The sequence below is a fragment of the Ammodytes marinus genome, assembly GCF_949987685.1.
Source record: "Ammodytes marinus genome assembly, chromosome: 14".
Classification (NCBI taxonomy): domain Eukaryota; kingdom Metazoa; phylum Chordata; class Actinopteri; order Uranoscopiformes; family Ammodytidae; genus Ammodytes; species Ammodytes marinus.
This window is the reverse complement of record NC_137218.1, coordinates 30838329-30863832: the sequence shown is the minus strand read 5'-3', so window position 1 is coordinate 30863832 and position 25504 is coordinate 30838329. Positions and strand designations below refer to the sequence as shown.

At 40.8% G+C, this 25504-nt stretch overlaps 1 protein-coding gene across 3 annotated transcripts in view; it reads right to left on the bottom strand.

Moving 5' to 3' along the window:
- Window positions 1-25504, bottom strand: part of amot (angiomotin) — a 167060-nt gene that overhangs the window by 13102 nt on the left and 128454 nt on the right. For all 3 annotated transcript variants that reach the window (XM_080041217.1, XM_080041219.1, XM_080041218.1), the window contains 5 exons: window positions 17486-17635; window positions 16932-17125; window positions 9761-9889; window positions 9309-9547; window positions 8924-9178 (listed from right to left, as the gene is read on the bottom strand). In XM_080041217.1, coding sequence (XP_079897343.1) covers window positions 8924-9178; window positions 9309-9547; window positions 9761-9889; window positions 16932-17125; window positions 17486-17635 — 967 coding nt within the window. The remainder of the gene's footprint in view (window positions 1-8923; window positions 9179-9308; window positions 9548-9760; window positions 9890-16931; window positions 17126-17485; window positions 17636-25504) is intronic.

Genomic DNA, 25504 nt, shown 5'->3' with positions numbered 1-25504 from the left:
CACACTTCATGTCCAGAGCTTTGCAGCCTCAGCACTCAGCCCAGAGTGGTTTAAATATATTAAAGATAAAAAGATTGGCTTTGGCTGTACTGTACATGAATGCAAAAATTAATTAAACAAATGTCGTTGTGAGGTAACCAACCTTCTTTTTCATTTATTAATTCAGGTTTCAGGAAGAAGATACAGACTAAAGGAAGGAAAAAAGGGAACGAATTTCTCGGTGCATGGAGCAGGTCAGTGTTGGTTTTTTAAAGTGCCAAGCTTTAATTTTTTTGCAAGTTTCCAAATTACTAATTTTCTTTGCTTTCATAGGTCAATCATAAACCACATGTGGTATGCCTGTGCATCAAGCAAGGGTGATCCAGAGGTAAGGATTTGTTCATCTGTGAGTGATACTCTTTTTTTTGAGAAAAATTATAGTATAGTCTTATAATTGTACATAATACTTGTTTCATACAGAAAGTGAAAAGGACATGGCAGTCCGTTCTACACCACGTCTGTAATGTGCATGAATGGAAAGATGAGGACGGACAAACACACCAGTGTGAACATGCGCCTCTAACAGCCCAGGAGCTGCGCACTCGCAAATGGATGAAGAAGGATTCTCTTGTGTTTGAAAATCTCTCATTGCTGGTCAATGACAAAAGGCTGACGAAGGACTTGGAACAGATGGCCCTGTTCAAACACACTGGTGAGTATATCCTAGTTCTCCTTACAAGCTTGATTCCTTTACAAAATAACTCCCTAATGATTATGTTTTAATTTTCATAATCTTTTCAATCTATTTTATTGCATACAGGTTCACTAGAGGTATTTCACAGTGCCCTGCTCAAGTACCTCCCAAAACGCCAGGGATTTTCTTTCCAGGGAATGAGAGAAAGGGGTCATCTCGCAATTATGGAGCACAATGAAAACATAGTGAAAAGGGAGCAGGCCACGACCAATACAGGTTTGTAGAAACAGTGGCACTATAAATGAGAATAGAATTTTCACAGCTTACTCAGTTTGGTTAGTTTGGTATTTATTTTTAAAAAGTACTTCATGTCAAATGTTTTCTTTTTCAGTCTTTATCTATAATAATTTTTCATTTATTTTGCAGGAGAACCACGCTCCAACCAGGTGTATTGCAAGAGATCCAAGCAGTGGGTCTTGAAGAAGATTTTCAATCCACACACCTACCAGTTCATTGACACTCTTGTCCTAAGTGTCTTGGACAGAAGACGGAACCGAAACATTCTATACAAGGTTCCAACATCCTCCCTTGCCCTGCCCCAGCCTGCACTGCCACCCAACATTGCACCAGTGGCCAAACCACCAAAGGACGCTGCAGTGGCTGCTTTTAAAAGCCGCTTCTGAGAGTGACATTTGACCATGGACAATCTTCTGAATTTCAACAACTTCAAAATCCACTGCATCACTCTGCATGATAGAATTATTTCTACTCTCATGCCTGTAAACTCTGTGTTCAAAGACATGGAACAGATGGCCCTGTTCAAACATACTGGTGAGAATAGTTATCCTAGGATAGGAAAGGTGGAATCGTCATTGACAGTACCTAGAGCTTGCATAAACGGAGCCTGGGTCTGTTCAAAACGGTTTAAAGTGGACATCATCATTTAAATCAATGGACAACCAAGAGAGAGATAGAGCTCAAGTTCCTCCCAAACGCCAGGGAATGAGATGAAGGGGGTGCAAAATGGAAAACGGTCAAGAGGATGCAGGCCACAACCACAGGTTTGTAGTAAAAGTGGCACAATTAATACAATTATAATTTTCCCTGCTTACTCACAGTTGGTTGATTTAGCTGAATGATTAGGGTATTTATTATGAAAAAGTAACAGCATGTCAAATGTATTTTTGTCACTAGTGCCCAAACCAACAAAGGAGGCTTCAGTGGCTGTTTGGAAGCCGCCTTGAGAGGGACATCTGAATTTCAACAACCTCAAAATCTGCTGAATCTCATCATTCAGGATAGTACTATTTCTATTCTCCAACCTGTTCACTCTATCTATGTTCACTTTGCTTCACTCATTGATTTAGCTGAATGGTTAGAGTATTTATTATGAAAAAGTAACAGCATGTCAAATGTATTTTTGTCACTAGTGCCCAAACCAACAAAGGAGGCTTCAGTGGCTGTTTGGAAGCCGCCTTGAGAGGGACATCTGAATTTCAACAACCTCAAAATCTGCTGAATCTCATCATTCAGGATAGTACTATTTCTATTCTCCAACCTGTTCACTCTATCTATGTTCACTTTGCTTCACTCATTGATTTAGCTGAATGGTTAGAGTATTTATTATGAAAAAGTAACAGCATGTCAAATGTATTTTTGTCACTAGTGCCCAAACCAACAAAGGAGGCTTCAGTGGCTGTTTGGAAGCCGCCTTGAGAGGGACATCTGAATTTCAACAACCTCAGGATAGTACTATTTCTACTCTCCAACATGTTCACTATCTATGTTCACTTTGCCTCGCTCACTGGTTTTTCTATCTGTCCTCTTCTAGGTTTTCCTGGTGGAGATGCGGCGATGGTGTGGATCCAGTCTTTCCTCTCAAGTCATCATGCATCGAATGTGAAGCCCACTGAAGCAAAAGACTATTTGTGATATTGGACAATAGAAACATAACTGCTTTGATATGAATACTCTGCCGAAGAGACCACTCTGAATGTTCAGTGTCTCTTGTTACACTCTTTAGAGGCATTTCTTAGAGTAAAATGAACATTTTGATTTTATAATATAAAATACTGACAACATTTCTACCAAATTCACAATAAAAAAAATGCTCATTTAGAGCATTTTTGAGAAGTAATGTAGAGATAATGATTTAATAAAAAAACAGACTGGTCTATTAATTTTTTCCATGGCTTTATATTTAACCTTACGGCTACATTGTACATGTTATTTAAACTTATCTTTTATATTAAAGCATTTGTTTTTAATCAAAGCTTTGTAATGTTTATATATTGGTATAGGGGAAGGTGGGGTGATTTGTGCAACTTTTTACTCAAAGTGATTTTAAAGTGAGGCCTTGACAGTTATGTCTCCAACTCAAATATGTACATATATTTCAGGATGTTGTGCATCCCTGGCAATAAAAACTTTGGATCTGGAATAAACTGTTTAAGAAATATAGCTTTCGGAAAAAAAGTTGTCTTGACGCACAAATCACCCCACGTAGTGGGGTGATTTGTGCGTCATTGTGTCACAATGACAAAGTCACCATCATCATCTTTCTGGCCATCTGAACTCTCATCAGTGGTGTCGTTAAGTGGAATTGAGATGTCACTCTCTTCTGAGCTACTGTAGACAATCACTTTCTTTTGGTGACCAGCGTATACAGCCATGCCACTGGCACAACTCTCAGAAATGTACTTTGCACTAGTTGCTCCGTGCTTGTGGAACCAACTGCCACCTGACAAATGTGATTCCCCCTACATTTCTGCCTTTAAATCAAGGCTCAAAACCCATATGTACACCCTGGTGTTTCCTCCCCATTAACTATCTTACCTCTGCACTACTATCTGTGTTTATGTGGATGTATGGGCTTTACGTCTTTTATTTTGGTTATTGTTATTGTACCTTCATTGTTTACCTACTGAATGCATTATGTACAGCACTTTGGACAGTGCAAACTGTCATAAATGTGCTTTTATAAATACATTTTACTTACTTACTTACTTATAACTCACCCAGGCCCTTGCGCACGAATCACCCCATCCCCAGAATATTGGATAATAGACATGATGCAGCAATTTAGGGTTGACATTGTGCTAACTATATAGACTCAAAGTGTAGCATACCAAAGCACTAAAACATGTGTCAAATGTTTTCAAACGTGTCTATAATTGTTCAGACACAATAATCAAAAAACCTTGATCATGGAAATTTTACTTTGAAAGGCAAAACACAGTTTTTTGAGCTTAAATGTGCTTATATCTTATTCCTTGTGTCTCCCTTCTTTACGGGATGAGTCAAATGGATGGCTCTTCTTAAATATGTGGTCACATTTCCAATTTCTTCCACGGTTTTCTAGAAACAAGGGGTTTTGCAACTTCCAAAACGCACAAATCACCCCACCTTCCCCTATTTCCTTTGTGAATAAAATATATTTTGTTTTTACCTTGGACTCTTAGTTTGGACTATTTATGTGGTATAAATCACAAAGGTGCAAAACAGGTTCAGCATACAGCCATCATATACTGTATGAATGTATCCATAAAAGATGACTGTTACTGCACAGCATAAAAACATTTGCTAATCACAGCAGCTCAGCATATCAAGTATTTGTACTGAACCATTTCTCCCCACTATAAATCAATGATTATCTTATACAGTAGGCCTACTTTAGTATAAGTGTCATTCCTCTGTATGTGTGACACTTCCTTCCACAGGAAATTATATTAGTTTGCAGATTTGATAAAGATCAAAAGCATTCATGTTTATTTGAACATTTCTGTTATTTCCTATTTTGGGAAAATTGGGTGCAGTAATATGAAAATTATAAAGAATGAGCACATGTTTTACACAGCAATATGGTGTAAGAAAAGCTAAGCATTATTGACTATTTACCCTTTGCAATACTTATGTTTATCCCTCACATAATAGTTACATCATGACATGGTTTAATAAACAAAGCACAACAACCAACATGAATTTGAAGTTTTATTAGTCCAAAAAATAGAAACTGTACAAAAAATAAACGTGTAGCTATGTCAACAATAATCACAGCTCGTCCTGACTGTCCAATTCTTCTTGGTAGCCACGGTACTGTCCGTCTTGTGATGGATATGTTGTCCTGATGACCTGGACAACACACGTTGGCAAAACAAGGCGGTTGCCTCTGCCGAGTTTCTCGCCTTTCAAGATCCACTCCAGGAAGTGGCGGTAGGCGGTGAGCCGATACTGTCTAAGAAAGAAGTAGAATAACATTATCAAATAAGATCTTGTAGCTTGTGCCTTGAGTAGCATTACACGCACATCAAGCTAACGTAACGTAGCCTATGCTCTGCCAATAAGATTGGCTACTTTAGATAACTGCATTGTCATGACTCCGGGACTCAAAACTGTATTGTAGCCAATGTGTTCACTTTTAAATAGCTTTGTTAGTAAAAAAAAAACCCCACTTACTCTATGCTCAGACGTCCGTTTCTCCCGGCGGGCCTTGGCTGGCGTCTCCAATTGAGTTTCGGTGTCTGGAAGTACGTATCCAAAACATATCTGTTGAGATGAGCCATAAAGCCTGGGTGAGATGTAACACATATCGCCCCGTCCTCGCCAGATTCCGCCATTTCGTCCAGAAGAAACTGGCATCGTTGAAATTCGCTGCAGCACAGCGATTCTGTATTATTGTCCATTGGCGAACAAAGCAAACAAGTACACCACCAATTCACCCCAGCTCGCTCCGGTTCTTCTGCAACAAGCGAGGCTGCCGCTGCTGCAGCCGCTGCAGCAGCAGCCTCCTCCTCCTCTATTACTCTCAACTCTTCCTCGCTATATTCTGGCTCGAACAAATAGCCCTGAATGTCCGAATCCAACATTAGATTAAAAAAATCCAATTCGGTCATATCCAATTGAACGTTTGCTTCTGCCATGGTCGTAGGTTTGTGTCTGTCTAGTTCTGTCGCTTAGCGGGGAAGAAACATGGCGGACCTTCTGTTTACATCTCGTGAGGGAGGTCCCGCCTCCCTCATTCCTTATTGGTTGGCATACAAATGTGCGGAACTAGAGGGTCTGTAGTCTCCGGGCCCAACATAGCGACCTAGGGAATGACGCGAAATGCGTCATTCCCTAGGTCGCTATGTAAAATGTGGGGTGTGGATATCAGGAAAGCTGGGCCATGTGAAGAGTGAGTCAAGACAAACCTCTTTCCTTACATATAAATAGCCATTTTATAATGATAGAACGCAGGTTCAATATGGGGGAAGTATTCCTTTAAGCAGAGATATTCCTACACAAGAGGCAATAAATGAGTGGGACTACTTAAAAAAAGTGAAGTTAGTCCCGATTTATTTAGATGTTGGCCTATTGATAGGAAGTGATGCACCACAGTTGATGGAGCCCTGGAAAGTGATCAACAGTAAAGGAAAAGGGCCTTATGCAGGTGAAACCAAGCTTGGATGGGTTGTGAATGGAACATTATACAAAGACAGCCCTGACATAATAGTCCGAGTCACATCTTCAGTAACCCCATATCAGTAGTGAATTTAAATTACCTTACGATTTAGCAGCACAATCATGACTTCCCAGAGAAGACCTACCAGTAGACAAAAGATGGTCATCATCAAAACAAGCTACCATTCCAGCAGAATGATCCATTAACGCAATGTTTTGTTGATTGCAACCCTGAAGAAAGGCATCTCAAATGTTAAGAAAGACAGCTCAATCTTTAAGTTGGATCCAAAATTGGAACATGGAGTGCTAAGAGTTAGTGGCACTCAGTAGACTGGCAATGCCTGAAGAAACAGAACACCCTGCCATTTTGCCCAAACAGCACCATGTATCCAACTTGATTCTTGAACACATTCACATACAAACTGGACACAGTGGTAGGAACCACATAATGTCAGTCCTAAGATAATTGAAAAGAATATTGCTAACCATCACAAAGCAGCAAGCCCTTGATGATGAAAGTCTTTCCACTGTCATGTGAAGTAGAAGCAATATTGAATAGTCGTCCACTCACAACTGTATCAGAAGATGCCAACAACCTTGAACCCCTAACTAACAGAATATGCTGACATGTAAACGGGAATATCCCAGTAGCTGCTGCGCATGTAAACACCTTATTTGGAATATTGTCTCAAACGGAATATGGACCTTAATCAGAATATGCTGAATATGTAAACGTAGTCATTGACAGATTTGCAGGCCAAAAGGGCAACATTTATGTTCAGGTAGTGCTAAATTGTGACATTACAGTTTGTTATTTCAGTGATTCTTGAGAAGTGGGACAAAACAGGGTGCAATGTTGAAAAAATACAAACTCTATGTTTAGGCAAATGAAATTACATGCATGTACCCAAAAAAACTAATGAGCTAAGCTTTGACACAACCTCCCAGCTTTTGTCCTTTTTATCAAAATGGGCTTTTAAGCTTGCCATTCCTTATTGTGTGTCAACACTGTCAGACACCAGAAACACAAATTAATTTTCCCTCAATTTATGCTAGACCCATGAGATGTATAGTGATCACAAATATTCACCAAGACTGACAGAGGCCACAAAAGATATTTTCAAAATGTGTATGAATATCATTTTTTTTGGTGTTGACATATTTAACGTTTCTTAAACAGAACACATTTAGTTTTTCTAGTAGCCATTTGGTTTTTCTGTTGATGATAGGTGCTAGTATGAACTACTTCAGGAAAATAAAATTATCGAAAAATTTCAAATAACTTCTTCAGAAATTGTAAGTCGGAGTTGACGTATCATGGTTGTGACCCAGGACTTTCAAGATTTGGAATGTAAAATATTCTAAAACTACAACACTTATCAGAGCCTGTCTGACTCTATCGTATTCCGCAGAGGTAGAATGTGACAAGAGGTCCTTCACAGTGACAGCTGCCCCTTATTTTGGCTGATTTTATTACATTTTAATGGATTGTCTGACAGTGGTGACAAAAAGTGTCCCACCACTTTGAAACCATATAAAACAAGAATGTGTTGAATAAAAACAGTTTTTGTTGATATGAGAGATTATTTAGTATTGCTTTTAATGAAAAAAGCACGTTTTAATCATTAAAGTAAATTTTTAATAGGTTTTATTGCATATGAAAGATTGAAACCCTCTCTGTGGACACACTGTTTTGGACGTCGTGAGAAGATGACAAGTGTCATATATTTGACATAATAATGATAAAATTAAATTTAAGGGGATAATTATGCTCCAGACATTCTATTCTTAATCCCTAATAACATCTACAATTTTAAATATTTAATTTTTTTAAGATATTTTTGGGGCATTTTTATGCTTTTTATTAGGGATGGGGCCGATCCGATCCAGTATCGGTATCGGGTCCGATATGGCCGAAATCTGCGTATCGGATATCGGACTGACAGCTCCGATATTAAAATCCGATTTTTTTATTTATTTTTTTTATATAATTTTTTTTTTTTTTTTTTTTTTTTTTTTTTTTACTATGTAAGAGCGAACATGCGCCGACGTTCGGTGGAGGGAAAGAGGACATCACTTTAAAATTTGACATACAGTACATATCAGTTTGTTAGCCAGTGAGCTAACCAAAGCTAATCCAAGTCAAGGAAGTGGAGAGGCTTGTGACAAATCCAGCCAATGTAAAATACAGCCAGAGAGAGGAAGACTGCTTAGACAAACAGACCACCACATATTCTAGTGGGGCAGAAGTGATCATTGAGAAGGATTTTTTTTGTGTGACTCTATAATTCTGCCTTTAAGATAAACCTATATGCATTTGTGTATATTTATTGCTCTTTTAAATTAGAATTGCTTAAGCCTTCCTAGCCTTATACATAACATCACCACCAACAAAAAAATGCATAACAATTACGATATCGTATCGGTCAGTATCGGTATCGGCCGATATCCAAACCCCAGGTATCGGAATCGGATCGGAACTAAAAAAAGTGGATCGTCCCATCCCTACTTTTTATTGATAGTGTAGAGACAGAGTTAAAATGGGGCAGAGAGGGGAGTGCAGAGAACGACCGCGGGCTGGAATCGAACCCGGGTCCGCTGCTGGCTGAGGCCCATGGGGGGGGGGGGACCCTACCAACTGAGCTAAGGGCGCCCCAATATTTTTATTTTTAAAGATAACAGCAGTTACATATGGAAGACGGCCTTTTGTCCCGGTTCTCAAGAATCACTGATTGTTGTTTTTGGGAGTTTTATTTAGCTTTATATTGTATTTTCCCAGCTCAAGATGTCTGGCAGACAGTGTGAGCTGACCTGCTATGCGATCTGGGATGTAGATGGGGCTGGGGCTGGTCAGGCGGCTTGGCAATGTCATGCTCTGCAGGGCTGGAGTGCTGGGCTTGCTGGTGTCCTGACTCTGGCCCTTCTCCGTCTGTGTACAGCTGTCCCGGCTACCTGTCTTGGAGTGGCCTGTTGTCATTGGGGTGAAGGGAAGCACCGGGGAGGGGGATGATGAGATTGACTCCGTCCTGAGGGCCTCTGTACGAAACTCTGGACCAAGAAGAATCCCTGGAGGAATATGAAAAAAGAACAACAGTTACTCAACAGCTACTCAACAGCACTGAGTAGTTCCAAGTGTCTATCCCCAGTTCTTACTCATTTAAGTGTCATAAATAGTAAATTCTCTGTAAGTTCTTACCCAGACTGCCCTTCCAGCTGGTGTCCTTGTGTTCTTCGGTAATGGGCGAACTACTGAGTCCCAGTGTGTGAGAGAGCAGTCCTGATCCACCGGAGCCAGTGTTGGAGATGGACATCAGGGACTTAGAGGGCCTCATCGCAGATGGCACGTCTGACTTGACGGGCTCCTTCCTGGAGCGCTGGTGGAGTACCTTAATCATAGCATCCTTCTCTATGATCTGCGCATGGAGATTCTTTATCCTGGATGGGGCAAAACAAAAGGAGGACCAGAAAAGGAGCCACAGTTACTACAGTGCAGTGGGACCCTGAGAGCTATGCAAGGGCTTTCACACCTGTATTTCAGTTCATTTGGTACCCACTGGATTTACAAACAAACCAAGATGGCAAACATAACCGAGTTCCTTTCATCCTGCATCATCATGATCATCAACATGTATGTGGGGAATACTTTACCTGCTTTCCATGTCCAGACAGCGACGATTGGCCATGAGAATCTCCTCTTCTTCCTGTTGGATTCGAGCCTCCACTGATGTGTCATAGCTGGTGGTGGGAGAGTGGCTTATCACTGCTGCAGATCTATCCCTGCAAAGCAGGAGGGACACTTCATTAGAATTCAACAGTGTTGACTGTGTAAGTAACTCATAATCTACACACTCAACCGGTGACCTGTTTAGACTGCTTGTCTATCACTGGGATAGGGTTAGGAATTCCCACTGAATGCTGGAACCAAAGAGATCATTTTCAGAGTTGCTACTCCTTTGGTAGAAAGGAGACAATTGGGCGCCTCCCTAGGGAGGTGTGTCAGGTACGATCAGCTGGGAGGAGGAAGACCCAGGACAGATGGAGAGATAATAGGCTCGTTCGACCCCAGTTCGACCCCAGTTTCGGCTCGTCTGGAAAGTAGACGAGAGTAGCCGAGTGCAGTCGGGGGAGTGACGAAAAAGCCTGACTGAAGCCGGACAGCTCCGAGTCGGCTCGATGTGCATGTGCCGTCGGAAGTAGCGTCCTTGTTGCGGATGCAGTTCGTTTTCTAGTATTATTTTGAAGGCCTATTAGAAACATATTCGTAGAAGAGCTAGGCCTACACATGCTACAACCGATTAGAAGCAGAACAAAAAACAAAGAGGAGTAAACACTTCAAAAGCGAGGGACATTTTCAAAACAAGAAACGAGATATATCCCCATTCCCCACACATCTTTATCTTTCTTGTTATTTTACTAGAAAACCTACTTTTAAGTGATACATTTTTTTTACAAATCCAAATAAAGGAGGTTTAGTATCTCCCTTCACATAGGTCTAACGAATATGATCGTCCTAAAGACAGTTAAAGGTCTAATAAAAGATCCCTTATTATTATTGTAGAGATGGCTATGATGAACTTTATTATGATGTGTAACATGTAACATACAATTCCCAGACCATTTAGATCACTGAAAATAAGGCTATAATGTAATCTTAATGGTATAAAGATATCACTTCACCACGAATTAATGTGACTCAAGTTTGTGTTCACTTAATAAATCTATACAGGAGAGTTAAACCTGCATGCTAATTATTGCTTTCCAAATTATTTCTCTGTCAAGGGTTCAGATCAGTGAAGGTTTAACTCTGATTAAATATATTTCTGTTTAAATGCATACACTGCGGAGTAGGCCTAATGATTAAAAATAAATTTAAATCAAAAAGCATATCATAATTTTATTTTGAGCGGTGATGTCAGACTTTTGCGTAACCAATTGGGGAAACGCATCGAAGGCACAGGGTTTAAACTCCCAATTATCACTCAGCTGCGCCTGTCAGCAAGACGTTTCCCATCAAATATTTCGCTCCCGCAGCCCGTGGGGAGAAACTGCAGCGACTCGCTCCAGTATCTGTGTCCGTCTTGATTCCGCGGGACTTCAAAGTCTCATGCAGCCGAGCCGCAGCCAGCCACAGGTGCAAGTCGGACAAAAAGTCTAACCATAATGCAGTGCACTCAGCAAGACGAGCGTCATAATTGCTCTCAAACGAGGCTTATATCTCCACACTAATTTGGGAATCTTCAGGATCCCCCAGTCACCAGCTACATCGCAGACCCTACCCCTCCTAAGCGGTTGACCATGAGATAAGATGAGATGAGAGTTGAGAAAGAAGACAGAGCTGAGAGGAGCTGAAAGAAGGTATGCGGAGGGCCAATCATCTGAAAGCTCTATAGTATTGTGTAGAGAGCAGGAAAGAGCAAGAGAAAAGCTTGCAGTTCTTTTATTCCGTCAGTGTGAAATAAATTAAAAGCCAGAAGCTGCAGTTCCTCTATGACAACTACATACTGTAGGTCTTATATACTTTTTTTTTTTCAATATTTTTATTGAAAATATGGCACAGTGCATACATAGAAATGTCAACTTGACAGCGAGTCAAAACAAATGCCATATTTCTGACTTTTCTTTTTTTTACAAACATTACAGGAAGGGATAATCAAGCTGTTATAATCATCATAATAAAAATAAAAATAATAAGAATATTAATAATATTTAAAATATAATAACGTGCAAATAATACAAATAAAACAATTAGCACACAAAAATAAAATGCAAAAATAAAATAAATAAAATAAAAGGGGGGGGGGGGGGCCTATCAGTCAGGAGACATAGAAGAAAGCGAGTTGAAAAACGTTAAGAAGGATTGCCACTTGTTGTAGAACTTGTCTGTGTTACCTCGCAGTGAATATTTAATCTTCTCTAACTTGAGGAAAGACATGACATCACTGAGCCATCGAGAGATTTTTGAAAGGGGCTGGAACAGAGAAACTCTTCCCACAACTGAACCATAGGTGAGGAGGGGAAGGTTGGAAATAGCGATTTGACACAGTGTCTGATTTGAAAATAGTAAAATAAATGAGATTTATGCTGATTTACACAAGACAGGTCTGTAAAGCTACGGAAAATACCGTCTCTATACAGGTCTTTAAAAAATATCAGGCCTTTACGGTGCCAAACAGAAAAGGTGGAGTCTGTGAGTGCGGGTTTGAATTGGTGATTCTTTAGTAAGGGAGCTGAAGTTGAAGCCGAAGTAAATTTAAACTGTCTCCTGAATTGGTACCAGATCTTGAGTGTGGAACTCACCACTTGGTTGTTTGTGAAGCCAGAGGGGCTGGTTGGGATAGAGGAGGTGAGTAGGGCCAATAGAGAAGACAAAAAACAAGACTGAGCCTCCAACTTACACCGGCAGGCCGTTGTGGTTGTGGAGGTAAATTGCTCCCGGGTTTCGGTTTAGGAGGCATTTTGGAAGTAAAGTAAAGTGGATCACTTGAATTAAACCAAAATGTAATTTTGTGGATGTGTGCCGCCCAGTAATACAGTTGAAAATTAGGGAGAGATAAACCACCATTAAATTTGCATCTCTCCAATAATGATTTACGGACTCTGGGAACCTTTCCACACCATCAGAAGCCTGAAATAATTTGATCAATGGTTTTAAAAAAACTTTTAGGCAAAAATAGGGGGAGACAGTGAAACAAAAACAGAAATTTTGGCAGAATGTTCATTTTCACTGTATTAATTCTTCCAATCAAAGACAAGGGTAAACTTCTCCATCTTTGAAGGTCAGATTTGATTTTGGACAGAAGGGGGGAAAAGTTGGAAGAAAAAAGTAACTTTAATGTTCTTGTTACATTGATCCCTAGATACTTGAAGCCAGATGGGCTAAACTTAAAAGGAATATTAGCCTGATTAAGTTGTAGTGCAGAAGCATTTATAGGATAGCATTCAGTCTTATATACATTAATATTCACTTTATACCCTGAAAATGAACCAAATGTCTTTAGGAAGGATAAGATGGCTGGTATAGGACGAACTGGGTCCGAGACATACAGTAATAGGTCATCAGCATAAAGAGAAAGCTTAAAAACCATGTCCGACCTTGATACACACCGGTGAAAATGGGAGAGGACCTGAGATAGATAGACAGGGGTTCTATTGCTAGGGCAAATAATAAAGGGGACAAGGGACATCCCTGCCGAGTGCCACGAGACAGAGTAAAAAAGCTGGATTGAATGCCATTTGTAGTGATGCTGACTTGTGGCGCTGTATAAAGCAGGCGTATCCACGAATTGAATATAGTACCCATACCAAATTTGTTCAACACAGCCAGCAAGTAGTCCCATTCGACCCTGTCGAAAGCTTTTTCGGCGTCAACAGAGATAACTACACTCAACAAAAATATAAACGCAACACTTTTGTTTTTGCTCCCATTTTTCATGAGATGGACTTAAAGATCTAAAATTCATTCCAGATACACAATTGTACCATTTCTCTCAAACATTGTTCACAAATCTGTCTAAATGTGTGATAGTGAGCACTTCTGCTTTGCTGAGATAATCCATCCCACCTCACAGGTGTGCCACATCAAGATGCTGATCTGACAATGTCAAAATACAAAATAGCAATAAGACTTTATGTTCCGCTCCCATTTCCTCACACAAAGACGCTCAACAATGGTTAATTAGATGATATTAGATAATTTCTCACGGCACACCTGACGATCCCTCGCGGCACACTACACTGGTTGAAAATCACTGTTCTACACGACGTTTGAGCAAATTAGGACAGGGGCCGGCAACAAGTTGATGGTCTAAATTGCCAATATTAGTGGAGATTTCTTGAAGTTTATTTTTACGGGTTTTGTTCAAATGTGCAGAATAGGAAATAATTTGGCCCCGCAAGACCGCTTTTAGTGATTCCCACAGCAATGACGAAGAGATAGGTTCCAACTCGTTCTGATTGGTCGCAATAAAATCATCAATTGTGGTTGCAATTAACTTATTGAATTTTTGGTCTGACAAAAGTAAGGTATTGAACCTCCATAAACCAGAGTACTTAGGTTGAGGGGAGAGCTGAATATCCAGAGAGAGAGGGGCATGGTCAGAAATAACAATAGGATGATATTCAGCAGCTTTCACTTTAGAAATCAGTTTGGCATCAATAAAATAATAATCTATAGGAGTATTCTTTTAAATGGGCGTTAAGGAATCTCCAAGGATCAATGCAACCATTTTTTGACATAAAGTCAGAAATTGCCTTTGACATTGACGATGGGGTCAGGGAGCAGGGACTAGAGCGGTCAAGTTTGGGGTCAATTACACAGTTCATGTCGCCACCAAATATAAGCAGGGTGTTGTTCAACGAAGGGAGGCGCTCAAATATCTTATTCATAAAGTGTGGGTCATCAAAATTGGGGGCATATATATTTACCAATAAAATGGGAACATGAGACAGTGTACCTGAGATGATTAAATATCTGCCATTCGTATCAGAAATAATTTTGGAAGCTGAAAATTAAATTTTATTACTAATTAAAATGGCAACCCCTCTGGCTTTAGAGTTGAAATTTGAATAATATACCTCAGAAACCCAGGGGCATTTTAGTCTGACCTGGTCCTTAGTACGCATATGAGTCTCCTGTAGAAACACTAAATCAGGTTTTAGACGTATCAAATGAGCAAATACTCTCGACCTCTTAATGGGGTTCCCCATACCTTTTTTTTTTTTAAAGATATTTTTTTGGCATTTTTATGCTTTATTGACAGTGCAGAGAGACAGAGGTGAACTGGGGCAGAGAGGGGAGTGACATGCAGAGAACGACCGCGGGTGGGAATCGAACCCGGGTCTGCTGCTGGGCCAGGCCCCGGGAGGGGGACGCCTTACCAACTGAGCTAAAGGTGCCCCCAGGCTCCCCATACCTTTAATATTCCAGCTCACAAACCTCACTGAGGAACCGCAGTGAGGGATTCCCGAATTACTAGTATTAGCAGTCATTAGTTAAGATAAAGAAAAACAACGAGCATGGAGCCCCACACCCACCCAAAAAAAAAGGCATGACAAAAGAAAAGTAAACACAAGGTGGACATAACAGCCAAAATAGCAAACACAGTCCGCCCTCCCTCCCTCCCTCCCACACCAAAGCACTTACAACGACCCCATCCTCAAACGATCGAGAACCCAGTTCTGACTCACAGAGAGTCGAATCAGTAAGAAACATACTTACAGCTTTGTACTAACAGGAGCAGAATAGTTAAGCTTGGCCTCCTGCAAACTTGTCAGTGATGAACATTAGGGCACATATAAACAGGTCCACTTAAACGTCATAACCTTGGTGTGAAGATCAAATAATTAGCGAGTGTCCATTAAGAGGTAGACTGCAACATCAACATTGACAGTCCTCTTACTTGCTCAATGTTGAGATGAACACCTTGGCCTTTTCTAGCGATGTGAATTCCCTCTCGGCACTGTTGTGAGTAATACGGAGGCGTGCCGGGTAGAACAGTCCAAAACGAATCCCTGGTATCTCGCGGAGCTGGCGGCGGACGTCGTTAAAAGCGACTCGAGCTCGGGCCGTTTTCGCTGTGTGGTCAGGGAAGACAGAAATAACCATATCACCAATCTTGATCCGCTGTTTGGCTCTGGCGCGCCTCAGGATGTCGACACAGTCCGTGTGATAATGCAGACAAGCGATAATAGGGCGAGGGCGATCTCTGGGTCCTGGCTTCGGTTGAAGAGTGCGATGAGAGCGGTCGAGGAGGGGCTCTTTGTCAAGTTTAAATGCCTCCTTGAGCAGAGTAGAGACGGCCGTTGTAGTGGAGGAGTTGGCCGAACCCTCAGGAATACCCAGGATCCTTATATTATTGCGCCGTGATCTAGCCTCAAGATCCTCACATTTGTTATCCAACCTTGCAAGTTCGGCTGCCATATTGTCCACTTTAGCCTGGAGTTCGGCAACGTCGTCGGTGCAAGTGGAGAGGGAAGTTTCCATTTCGCCTACGGTGCACTTTAGAGTGTTTACCTCGGACTGGATGTTGGTTATACTTTGAGATAACTCCGACTTTACTGCCTGCAGCTCCGTCTTGATAGAAGATAAATTCTCTCCCAGAGCTGTATGAAGCTCAGTCTTGAAAATAGCAGCCATCTCGCTGCGTAGGGAGCGGAGCAGCTCGTCCTTAAAACCGGAGGTAGCAATATCTGCCAGGGGGCTAGCGCCTCTGTCCGGGCGTGCATGGCCACTGTGTGGCGGGGATGCCGTATTCGCGGCAGGCCGTTGTGGTTGTGGAGGTAAATTGCTCCCGGGTTTCGGTTTAGGAGGCATTTTGGAAGTAAAGTAAAGTGTTGGGAAATAAATTCACACCAAAAGAAAGAGTAAAAAGTAAAAGTAAAGAGTAAAATTAAATAATTTAGCGAATGTTGCAGGAGCTTCCAAAGTCACGTCTTACTCCATTGATCGCTAAGCCGGAAGTTAGGTCTTAGATACTTAATTGAAAGCTCGTAGGAAAACAACAGACGTAATAGTTCTTCACTTGCTCTTTTCCAATATGGGAAGATAAAGTCCGGTATGTAGGGGATGCTTTGAATTCACCTACTCTATTCTCTACTGGTTTTGAATCTGAAAAACAAGGTTGAAAGCATCACGTCCAAACTACAATGGTTGGTTAGGATACTGTCACTGATTGTAATGAATATTTAGTAACAACGACAAGAACAGAGAATAATTTGCTAATACTGCAATTTGACATTTACAAACATTTGGGAGAAATTAGTTTGTCTGAAACAATGGCATTAAAATAATGAAATGTCAATAACTCTTATGCACGTGTACCTCTGAGTGGCAACAGAAGCGGCTGCATCAAGGGCAAACTGCCTCATCACACTTTCCTCCAAGTACTTCTGCTCCCACTTGGTCATGTCAGCCTCCAGAGCCAGGATCCGTTCCTCCTTCTCCCTCAGGTGCTCCAGGAGCGCTGTGGCATTGTACTCTGATGGGGCAGCTCCACCGTGAGAGCCTCCCTGACGCTGGGAGGGACAAAGGAAACAAGAAGAGAGGAGACAGAAAAAAAGGAATTATTACTTGCCCCAAAGGAAATGCAGTGTTCAAAATGTTCAAGATGCAGTGTTCAAACTGTTAATCAATACAATATTTTATTTTTTATTTATTCTTTAAGAAATGTTTTGGCATTTTTATGCTTTATTGATAGTGTAGAGACAGAGTTGAAATGGGGCAGATAGGGGAGTGACATGCAGAGAACGACCGTGGGCTGGAATCGAACCCGGGTCCGCTGCTGGCCGAGGCCCATGGGGGGGACGCCCTACCAATTGAGCTAAGGGCGCCCCCAATACAATATTTTTTATTGGAAGATCGCCCTGGTGTTTTACCTGCTGCATGCGTAGCGACTCCAGCTCTCTCTCAAGTCTTGTACGGAGTCGGTGCTCGAGTTGTTCTCTCTTTTCACAGGCTGCCTGGAGCTGAGCCAGAGCCTGTTGCATCCTCTCTACCTTCTCAACATAAACCTGCTTCTTTTTCAGCTATGTATCAAAAAAAACACACACACACACACACAAACACGGTTACGCTGCTGTAGTCATTTTTAATTTCAAACAGGATCTTGCTGTCTGTGAGATTATTTAATGGTGATACCTTGTAACCCAGTTCAAGACCACTGTGGAAGCAATTTTATATTGATTATTTTAATTCTACTCTTGTCCCTACATTCATTATTTGATCATTGTCTGAAGTGTATTACCTCTCATTGATGTATCCTGTCTGGACTTTCTATTGTAATTAAATCAGTCTGATGGGGGCTCACACCCTAGGTTTGCGCCATCACCCTTATTAATTGATTATCTTCATTTCGAACATGTAAGCAATAAAAAACAAAGTTAAAATAGTAGTGGATGAATAAATAAAAAACTAAGAAAATAAAAAACAGACACACTCTCTACATACCCGAAAGGGGGTAGGAGGATCTTATCTTCCTGAAGGATTCAAAGTAAACTCATCATATAATTTGCATCAACCAGAGATGACCCATATTAGCATTGAGTCATCAAGAGCCAAACTTGATTGTTCCATTGTTGTTCGCTCACTGGATATTTTTTCTTTTTCGGGCCATTCTCTGCAAGCCCTAGAGATGGTTGTGCTTGAAAATCCCAGTAGATCAGCAGTTTCTGAAATACTCAGACCAGCCCTTCTGCAGCACCATCAACATTGCCATGTTTAAAGTCACTTAAAACCCCTTTCTTACCCATTCTGATGCTCGGTTTTTAGGCCAACACTGGTGTCGTTGTGCCAAGGTACGTGCCCCCCTCCAAGTAAGTGCACATGCATCCAGTGAAGGTGGAACTAGGCCTTATTTTTAACCAAGCAAATTAAAAATAAAATGCGGATCGTTTAATTAATCAGTTTTCCTAACTCTATTTTAAAAACATACTTTTATCTGAAATCATACCCTGAATTGATTTGATCATTTGGTTTTATGGTTCTTATATTGTCCATTCTATAGGCCTACTTCTAGATTTCTCATTTATTTATTTTACAAAAAATGATAAGGGACAGCGCAGCGCACATTAATTAACATGAGCACCAGAGTTCAACATGTAAATGTGCCAGATTCAGCCATGCAGGCAAATTTTCACCTGTAGTCCTTGGCAGGTTGATAGCTTAACCCATTGATGACTATGGCAATCTAGGATGCATGTCCTTAATGCCTGAGGGTTTTCTGAAAAAATACTACGAATTGTCAACGTCTACCAAAACCTTAATATCTAAGCCTGTGGAAACATAGGCTTAGAAACATGAAATAAAATACATTTAAAAGGTAAGGTTAACATGTTTCATTTAAACATGCTCCCTTAGCGCTTACAAACCATCAAATTTTTCTAAAAATCGTCAATTAGATGGGGGAGAAAAAAAAGAATAAATAATATAAAATATTTAAAAATAATGTGCTAAATGAGGTTTTAATCCTGCTTCCTTTAAGCATGGATAGAAGTGACTGAGTGTGCAGTGGAGAAATAAAGATAGACAGATAGAGGAAGGAAGAGATAGCTTTATTTTATAATTTAGTTCAGTTATCACTGGCACCATAAATCCTACTTCTCAGTACAACTGGAATGCAGACTGACTCCCGCTGTCGGGAGCCGATCAGCTGGTCCAAACAGCTGTATACCACGGAGATGAAAACGAAACTGAAACTTAACTATCGCCTGGCTGGGTTGAATTTGAGTTGGAGCAGCAAAATATAGCCTAAATTCATAAATATTGTTAATAAATAGATGCAATGTGTTTTGTGATTTTCGTCAGTAGCCTTTAGTAGACCTAGATGCTGCGCTCCGAACGCCACTAACTGTTCTGTAATACACTATCGCCGACACAGCCGGCTTATTCTTTTTTTAAATGTTTTTTTTTTTTGATTGACGTGATTTTAGGCAAACCACACAACATTTGGGTGGTCACATGGTCTTAAAAAATCAACAAAACCCACTTCATGTGTATTTGAACCAATGACAGTACATTCTATGACAATTAGATATAACAACAATGCTGTGCTACGCAGCAGCTGGCAGGAGATACAATGTTGCGTCGCGCAGCAGCCGGCATCAATGGGTTAATAGAAAACATTTTAAAAAACAACAAAAATACAACACATAAGCACAAAACAAAATGACACAAGCACAGACAAGTAAAATTACACAACCAATAGTCCAGCCACCACAGGTTGGTGGTGTGTGAAAAACATGAAATAAGTAGCATACCGACAGATAAAAGTGCATAAGCACAGACAAGGAGCATACACATAGACCAGCAACATAACTAGTAAACACAAAGACAAACACACTATCCCAGATTATTATGGCCGCATATTTGATTTGTCAGTAACCAGTGTTTTATAGATTTTGAGGAGGATTTGAGTGATGTGATGATCTGGCTATTTGTTTTATTTTTATGCATTTGATCTGATATTTTATAAAATTTCTCTGTGGTTTTACTTAATTGTCTTACAGTAAATGGCACATACACACTTACATGAGTGGCATTCCAGTGGAAAAATGGTATATGCCAGTATAAAATGGCACATACCAATTTACATGAGTGGCATGCTAGTGGAAAAACGGTAGGGGAGAGTGGCCTAAGTTGTGCAACTTTTCACTCAAAGTGACTTTAAAGTAAGGCCTTGACAGTAAAGTCTCCAACTCAAATATGTACATATATTTTAGGGTGTTGTGCATCCCTGGCAATACAAACTTTGGATCTGGAATAAACTGTTGAAGAAATATAGCTTTCGGAAAAAAAGTTGTCTTGATGCACAACTTGCCCCCCGTGTGGTGTAAGTTGTGCGGTTGGAGAGAATACCATGGGGTGAATTGTGCCATTGATATATATCTCATAAACTGTACTGCAAGACAAATCCATTAGACCAGGGGTTCTCAAACTTTTGATAGCTGAGGGCCAATTTAGGAACCCAACATTGGGCCGAGGGCCGCCGAAGGAAAACAATTGAAAGAACTGAAATAATTTCAATGGCCAGGTTGCGTCTTTACAGTTTACATGTATTGGTCTGCATCCAGTAATGTGTAATTAACACATTTTAATTAATTAATTAAGGGCTAGGTTTCATTTCAACATTGGGGGGAGGACACATTCAAAGCGGGGGTGTGGGGGTAGTCCCCCAGAAAAATTTGAGGTTCAAATACTTCATTTTGTGCATTCTGGTTAATTTTTATGCAATAATTTGTGTCTTCTGTATTTATTTATGGTGGACATGTTAAGGAAAAGACAACTAGCTCCTATTGACGCAAATCTAATGGAATATAAATCAGTAAGGCACTGAGGGAGTCTGTATTGCATTCAAATATTTATTCTACTTGTTCAAAACTTTCTGCACATTGAAAACGTATCACCTTTTGTAGTGTTTTTTTGTAGGACTCATGATGCAGCAGCAGTGCAATTATGCCACTATACATTGGAAATAAACAGGGTGGGCTATCAGCAGTCAACTAGGTAGATAATTCCATGGCTATCAGCAGCTAGCTAACGTTAGCTTGTTAGCTAAACTTTAGGCAAAAGAGTTAGAAACCAGATAATGTTAGCATCCATCCTTAGACACTTGACCTAATCTAATTCACCTTGAAGGTGAGAGAGTGCATCGTATTGGGCTTAACAAGCTCACTATCTAACAACTTACAGTGGGACCACTACACTGCCTGCTGCACTGCGGGAGGCTGACCAGCCGTCTGCAACAAGAGGCAGAGGCCAGCCGAACGTCGGCAAGTTTAAGATGGTACGGTCCACTGTAGTGGTGTTATTATTAATAATTGGGGAATGAATATAAATAATTAGGAGGGATATTTAAGTGTTTCAACCCATGTACTGTTTTACTGTTACGGGGGACGCATCCCCTCTGTGCGTTGCAAAAAAAATATATATATATACATACAGGTCCTTCTCATATAATTAGCATATTGTGATAAAGTTGATTATTTTCCATAATATAATGATAATAATTGAACTTTCATATACTGTATTTTAGATTCATTGCACACCAACTGAAATATTTCAGGTCTTTTGTTGTTTTAATACTGATGATTTTGGCATACAGCTCATGAAAACCCCAAATTCCTATCTCAAATAATTAGCATATCATGAAAAGGTACTCTAAAAGAGCTCTTAACCTAATCATCTGAATCAACTAATTAACTCTAAACACCTGCAAAAGATTCCTGAGGCTTTTAAAAACTCCCAGCCTGGTTCATTACTCAAAACCGCAATCATGGGTAAGACTGCCGACCTGACTGCTGTCCAGAAGGCCATCATTGACACCCTCAAGCAAGAGGGTAAGACACAGAAAGAAATTTCTGAGCGAATAGGCTGTTCCCAGAGTGCTGTATCAAGGCACCTCAGTGGGAAGTCTGTTGGAAGGAAAAAGTGTGGCAGAAAACGCTGCACAACCAGAAGAGGTGACCGGACCCTGAGGAGGATTGTGGAGAAAGGCCGATTCCAGACCTTGGGGGACCTGCGGAAGCATTGGACTGAGTCTGGAGTAGAAACATCCAGAGCCACCGTGCACAGGCGTGTACAGGAAATGGGCTACAGGTGCCACATTCCCCAGGTCAAGCCACTTTTGAACCAGAAACAGCGGCAGAAGTGCCTGACCTGGGCTACAGAGAAGCAGCACTGGACTGTTGCTCAGTGGTCCAAAGTACTTTTTTCGGATGAAAGCAAATTTTGCATGTCATTCGGAAATCAAGGTGCCAGAGTCTGGAGGAAGACTGGGGAGAAGGAAATGCCAAAATGCCTGAAGTCCAGTGTCAAGTACCCACAGTCAGTGATGGTCTGGGGTGCCATGTCAGCTGCTGGTGTTGGTCCACTGTGTTTTATCAAAGGCAGGGTCAATGCAGCTAGCTATCAGGAGATTTTGGAGCACTTCATGCTTCCATCTGCTGAAAAGCTTTATGGAGATGAAGATTTCATTTTTCAACAAGACCTGGCACCTGCTCACAGTGCCAAAACCACTGGTAAATGGTTTACTGACCATGGTATTACTGTGCTCAATTGGCCTGCCAACTCTCCTGACCTGAACCCCATAGAGAATCTGTGGGATATTGTGAAGAGGAAGTTGAGAGACACCAGACCCAACACTGTGGATGAGCTTAAGGCCGCTATCGAAGCATGCTGGGCCTCCATAACACCTCAGCAGTGCCACAGGCTGATTGCCTCCATGCCACGCCGCATTGAAGCAGTCATTTCTGCGAAAGGATTCCCGACCAAGTATTGAGTGCATAACTGAACATAATTATTTGAAGGTTGACTTTTTTGTATTAAAAACACTTTTCTTTTATTGGTCGGATGAAATATGCAAATTTTTTGAGATAGGGATTTTTGGTTTTTCTTTACTTTTTTGCCAAAATCATCAATATTAAAACAATAAAAGGCTTGAACTACTTCAGTTGTGTGTAATGAATCTAAAATATATGAAAGTCTAATGTTTATCAGTACATTACAGAAAATATTGAACTTTATCACAATATGCTAATTATATGAGAAGGACCTGTATATTATAACATTTAATTAAGTTACATTACATCTTTTCTGCTTGTAACCTCTGTCCCACTGAACTTAAGAGACTAAGTTTATGGCTCCATACCAGAGAGGTACTGTGAAGGTCCTTGCAGGAAAGGGAGAGAGACTCCCCACATTCCGTTCTCAGATAAGAACCTCTGCACAATTAAAATTCATCCCCCAGATCTTGCAAGAAACTCAATGCCCTGGACACACAAACCTGATGTTTTCGCACACACCATCTCACTGCATATAATCTCATGTACACTGTTCATTTCGTTGTCTCAATCCATGTATGCCTAACAATGTAAGACTTGTGATGCATTGATTGATTCCCTTGTATGCTGTTACAAGTAAATATTCATTCTGCTTCGATGATGCCTGACTCAGTTTCTTTATTCAAACACTTGGGTTGTTTGTTGAAATAATTCTACTATCAATCACCATGGCATTCATGAGCAAAACATTATACTGGACAGCTATAAAAGCAGAAGATGGCCCTGCATTAAGAGCATATTCAATCTTTCTCCGAAGCTGCTACAACACCTTGTCAGGAATTGACTATGTGGAGGAACTGGAAAATGCAGCTAATCTAAGGATAATTGTGTCAAAGTTACCCTTTGAACTGCGTGACAACTGGAGAACGGTCGTCTGTGATGTTCAAGAAAAGCAATGCAGATGTCCAAAGTTTAGAGATCTCCTCCAATTCATTGAGAAGAAAACTCGTGCTCTACTGGATCCCATGTTTGGTGAAATAAATATGCCAGTGGAAAATAGAGCCAAACTCAAGGTACCACAAAAGTCCAGCAGGGGGAGCAGTTTTGCCACCACTGTCACCCCTGTCTTAGAAAATGCAAAAAACAAGGTGGAAGTGGAGCATAAACAAATATCAAGAAGTGCCACAAAGATTTTTTTGCAACAAAGATCACTTAATGGAAACATGTATGTTGTTTAAAGGCAAACCCAACAAAGAAAAAGTGGAAATCATGAGGGCCATTGGATTGTGCTTTGGATGCTTGTAAAAAGGACACATGAGCAAGTACTATAAAAATCGTATGACATGTAGAACCTGCCACAAGACCCATCCAACCATCTTGCACATAGAAACAAAAGACAGTCAAAGAGAGCAACCAGCTAGGATGCAATTTACAGAAGCATCCATGTCCAGTGCCTTGGTTTCTATGAATGCTGGTAGCCACACTGGGGCCGGCATAAAAGTAAGTGCACTCTCAATAGTCCCAGTAAAGGTGAAATTAGACAAGGGAACAAAAGCTGTGCAAACATATGCCTTTTTGGATGGAGGAAGCACAGCAACATTCTGCACAGAGGAGTTGATGCAACAGCTAAATGCTAATGGAAGGAAGCAGGATATATTGCTCAGGACAATGGGTCAAGAGAAGCCAGTGTCTAGCTACAAAATCTCTGGATTGGAAGTTGCTGCTTTGAAGGGAAATGGATACCTTAAACTGCATGATGTCTACACACACAAATCCATCCGAGTCACCCAAGAAAATATACCCAAAAATTAGGATATTGACTTGACACCCATTGATGCCAGCTTTGGGCTGCTTATAGGTAGTAAGAGTAATTAATAGTGAGGGTATTGGGCCCTACGCTGTGAAGACTCGACTTGGGTGGGTTGTCAATGGCCCACTCAACATGACTGGTGATGGAAATGCAAGTGCAGGTACAGTACAGGTTAATCGCATATCTGTTGAAGATTTGTTGGTCCAGCAATATAATCAAGACTTTGTTGAGCAGCACTATGAGGGCAAAAAAGTGATGTCTGTGGAAGACCAACAGTTTATGGACAAAGTGTCAAGCTCAGCTGTGCTGGAAAATGGCCACTACAGCTTAAAGCTCCCCTTTCGTAAGGATAATGTGAATCTCCCAAACAATAAAGCTGTAGCCCAGCAAAGAGCACAGCACCTGTTAAAGAAGTTCAAAAAGAATCTAAAGTTCTTTAATGAATACAAAGAGTTCATGAAGGATGTTATAGCGAAAGGATTTGCAGAAGTCATACCAAAAGACCAATTGGAAAATAAAAGTGGAAAAGCTTGGTTTATTCCACATCACGGAGTCTACCACCGACGCAAAAAGACTTTGCGTGTGGTGTTCGATTGTGCATCAGTGTACGGTGAAACGTCTCTAAACAAAGAGCTGCTGCAAGGCCCTGACTTAACAAATTCACTTGTAGGTGTTTTGCTTCGTTTCCGCCAGGGCCCCATAGCTATCATGACTGACATTGAGGGAATGTTCCACCAGGTGAGAGTGGCAAAAGAAGACGTAAACTATTTGCGCTTTCTCTGGTGGCCTGATGGGGATGTCACACAAGA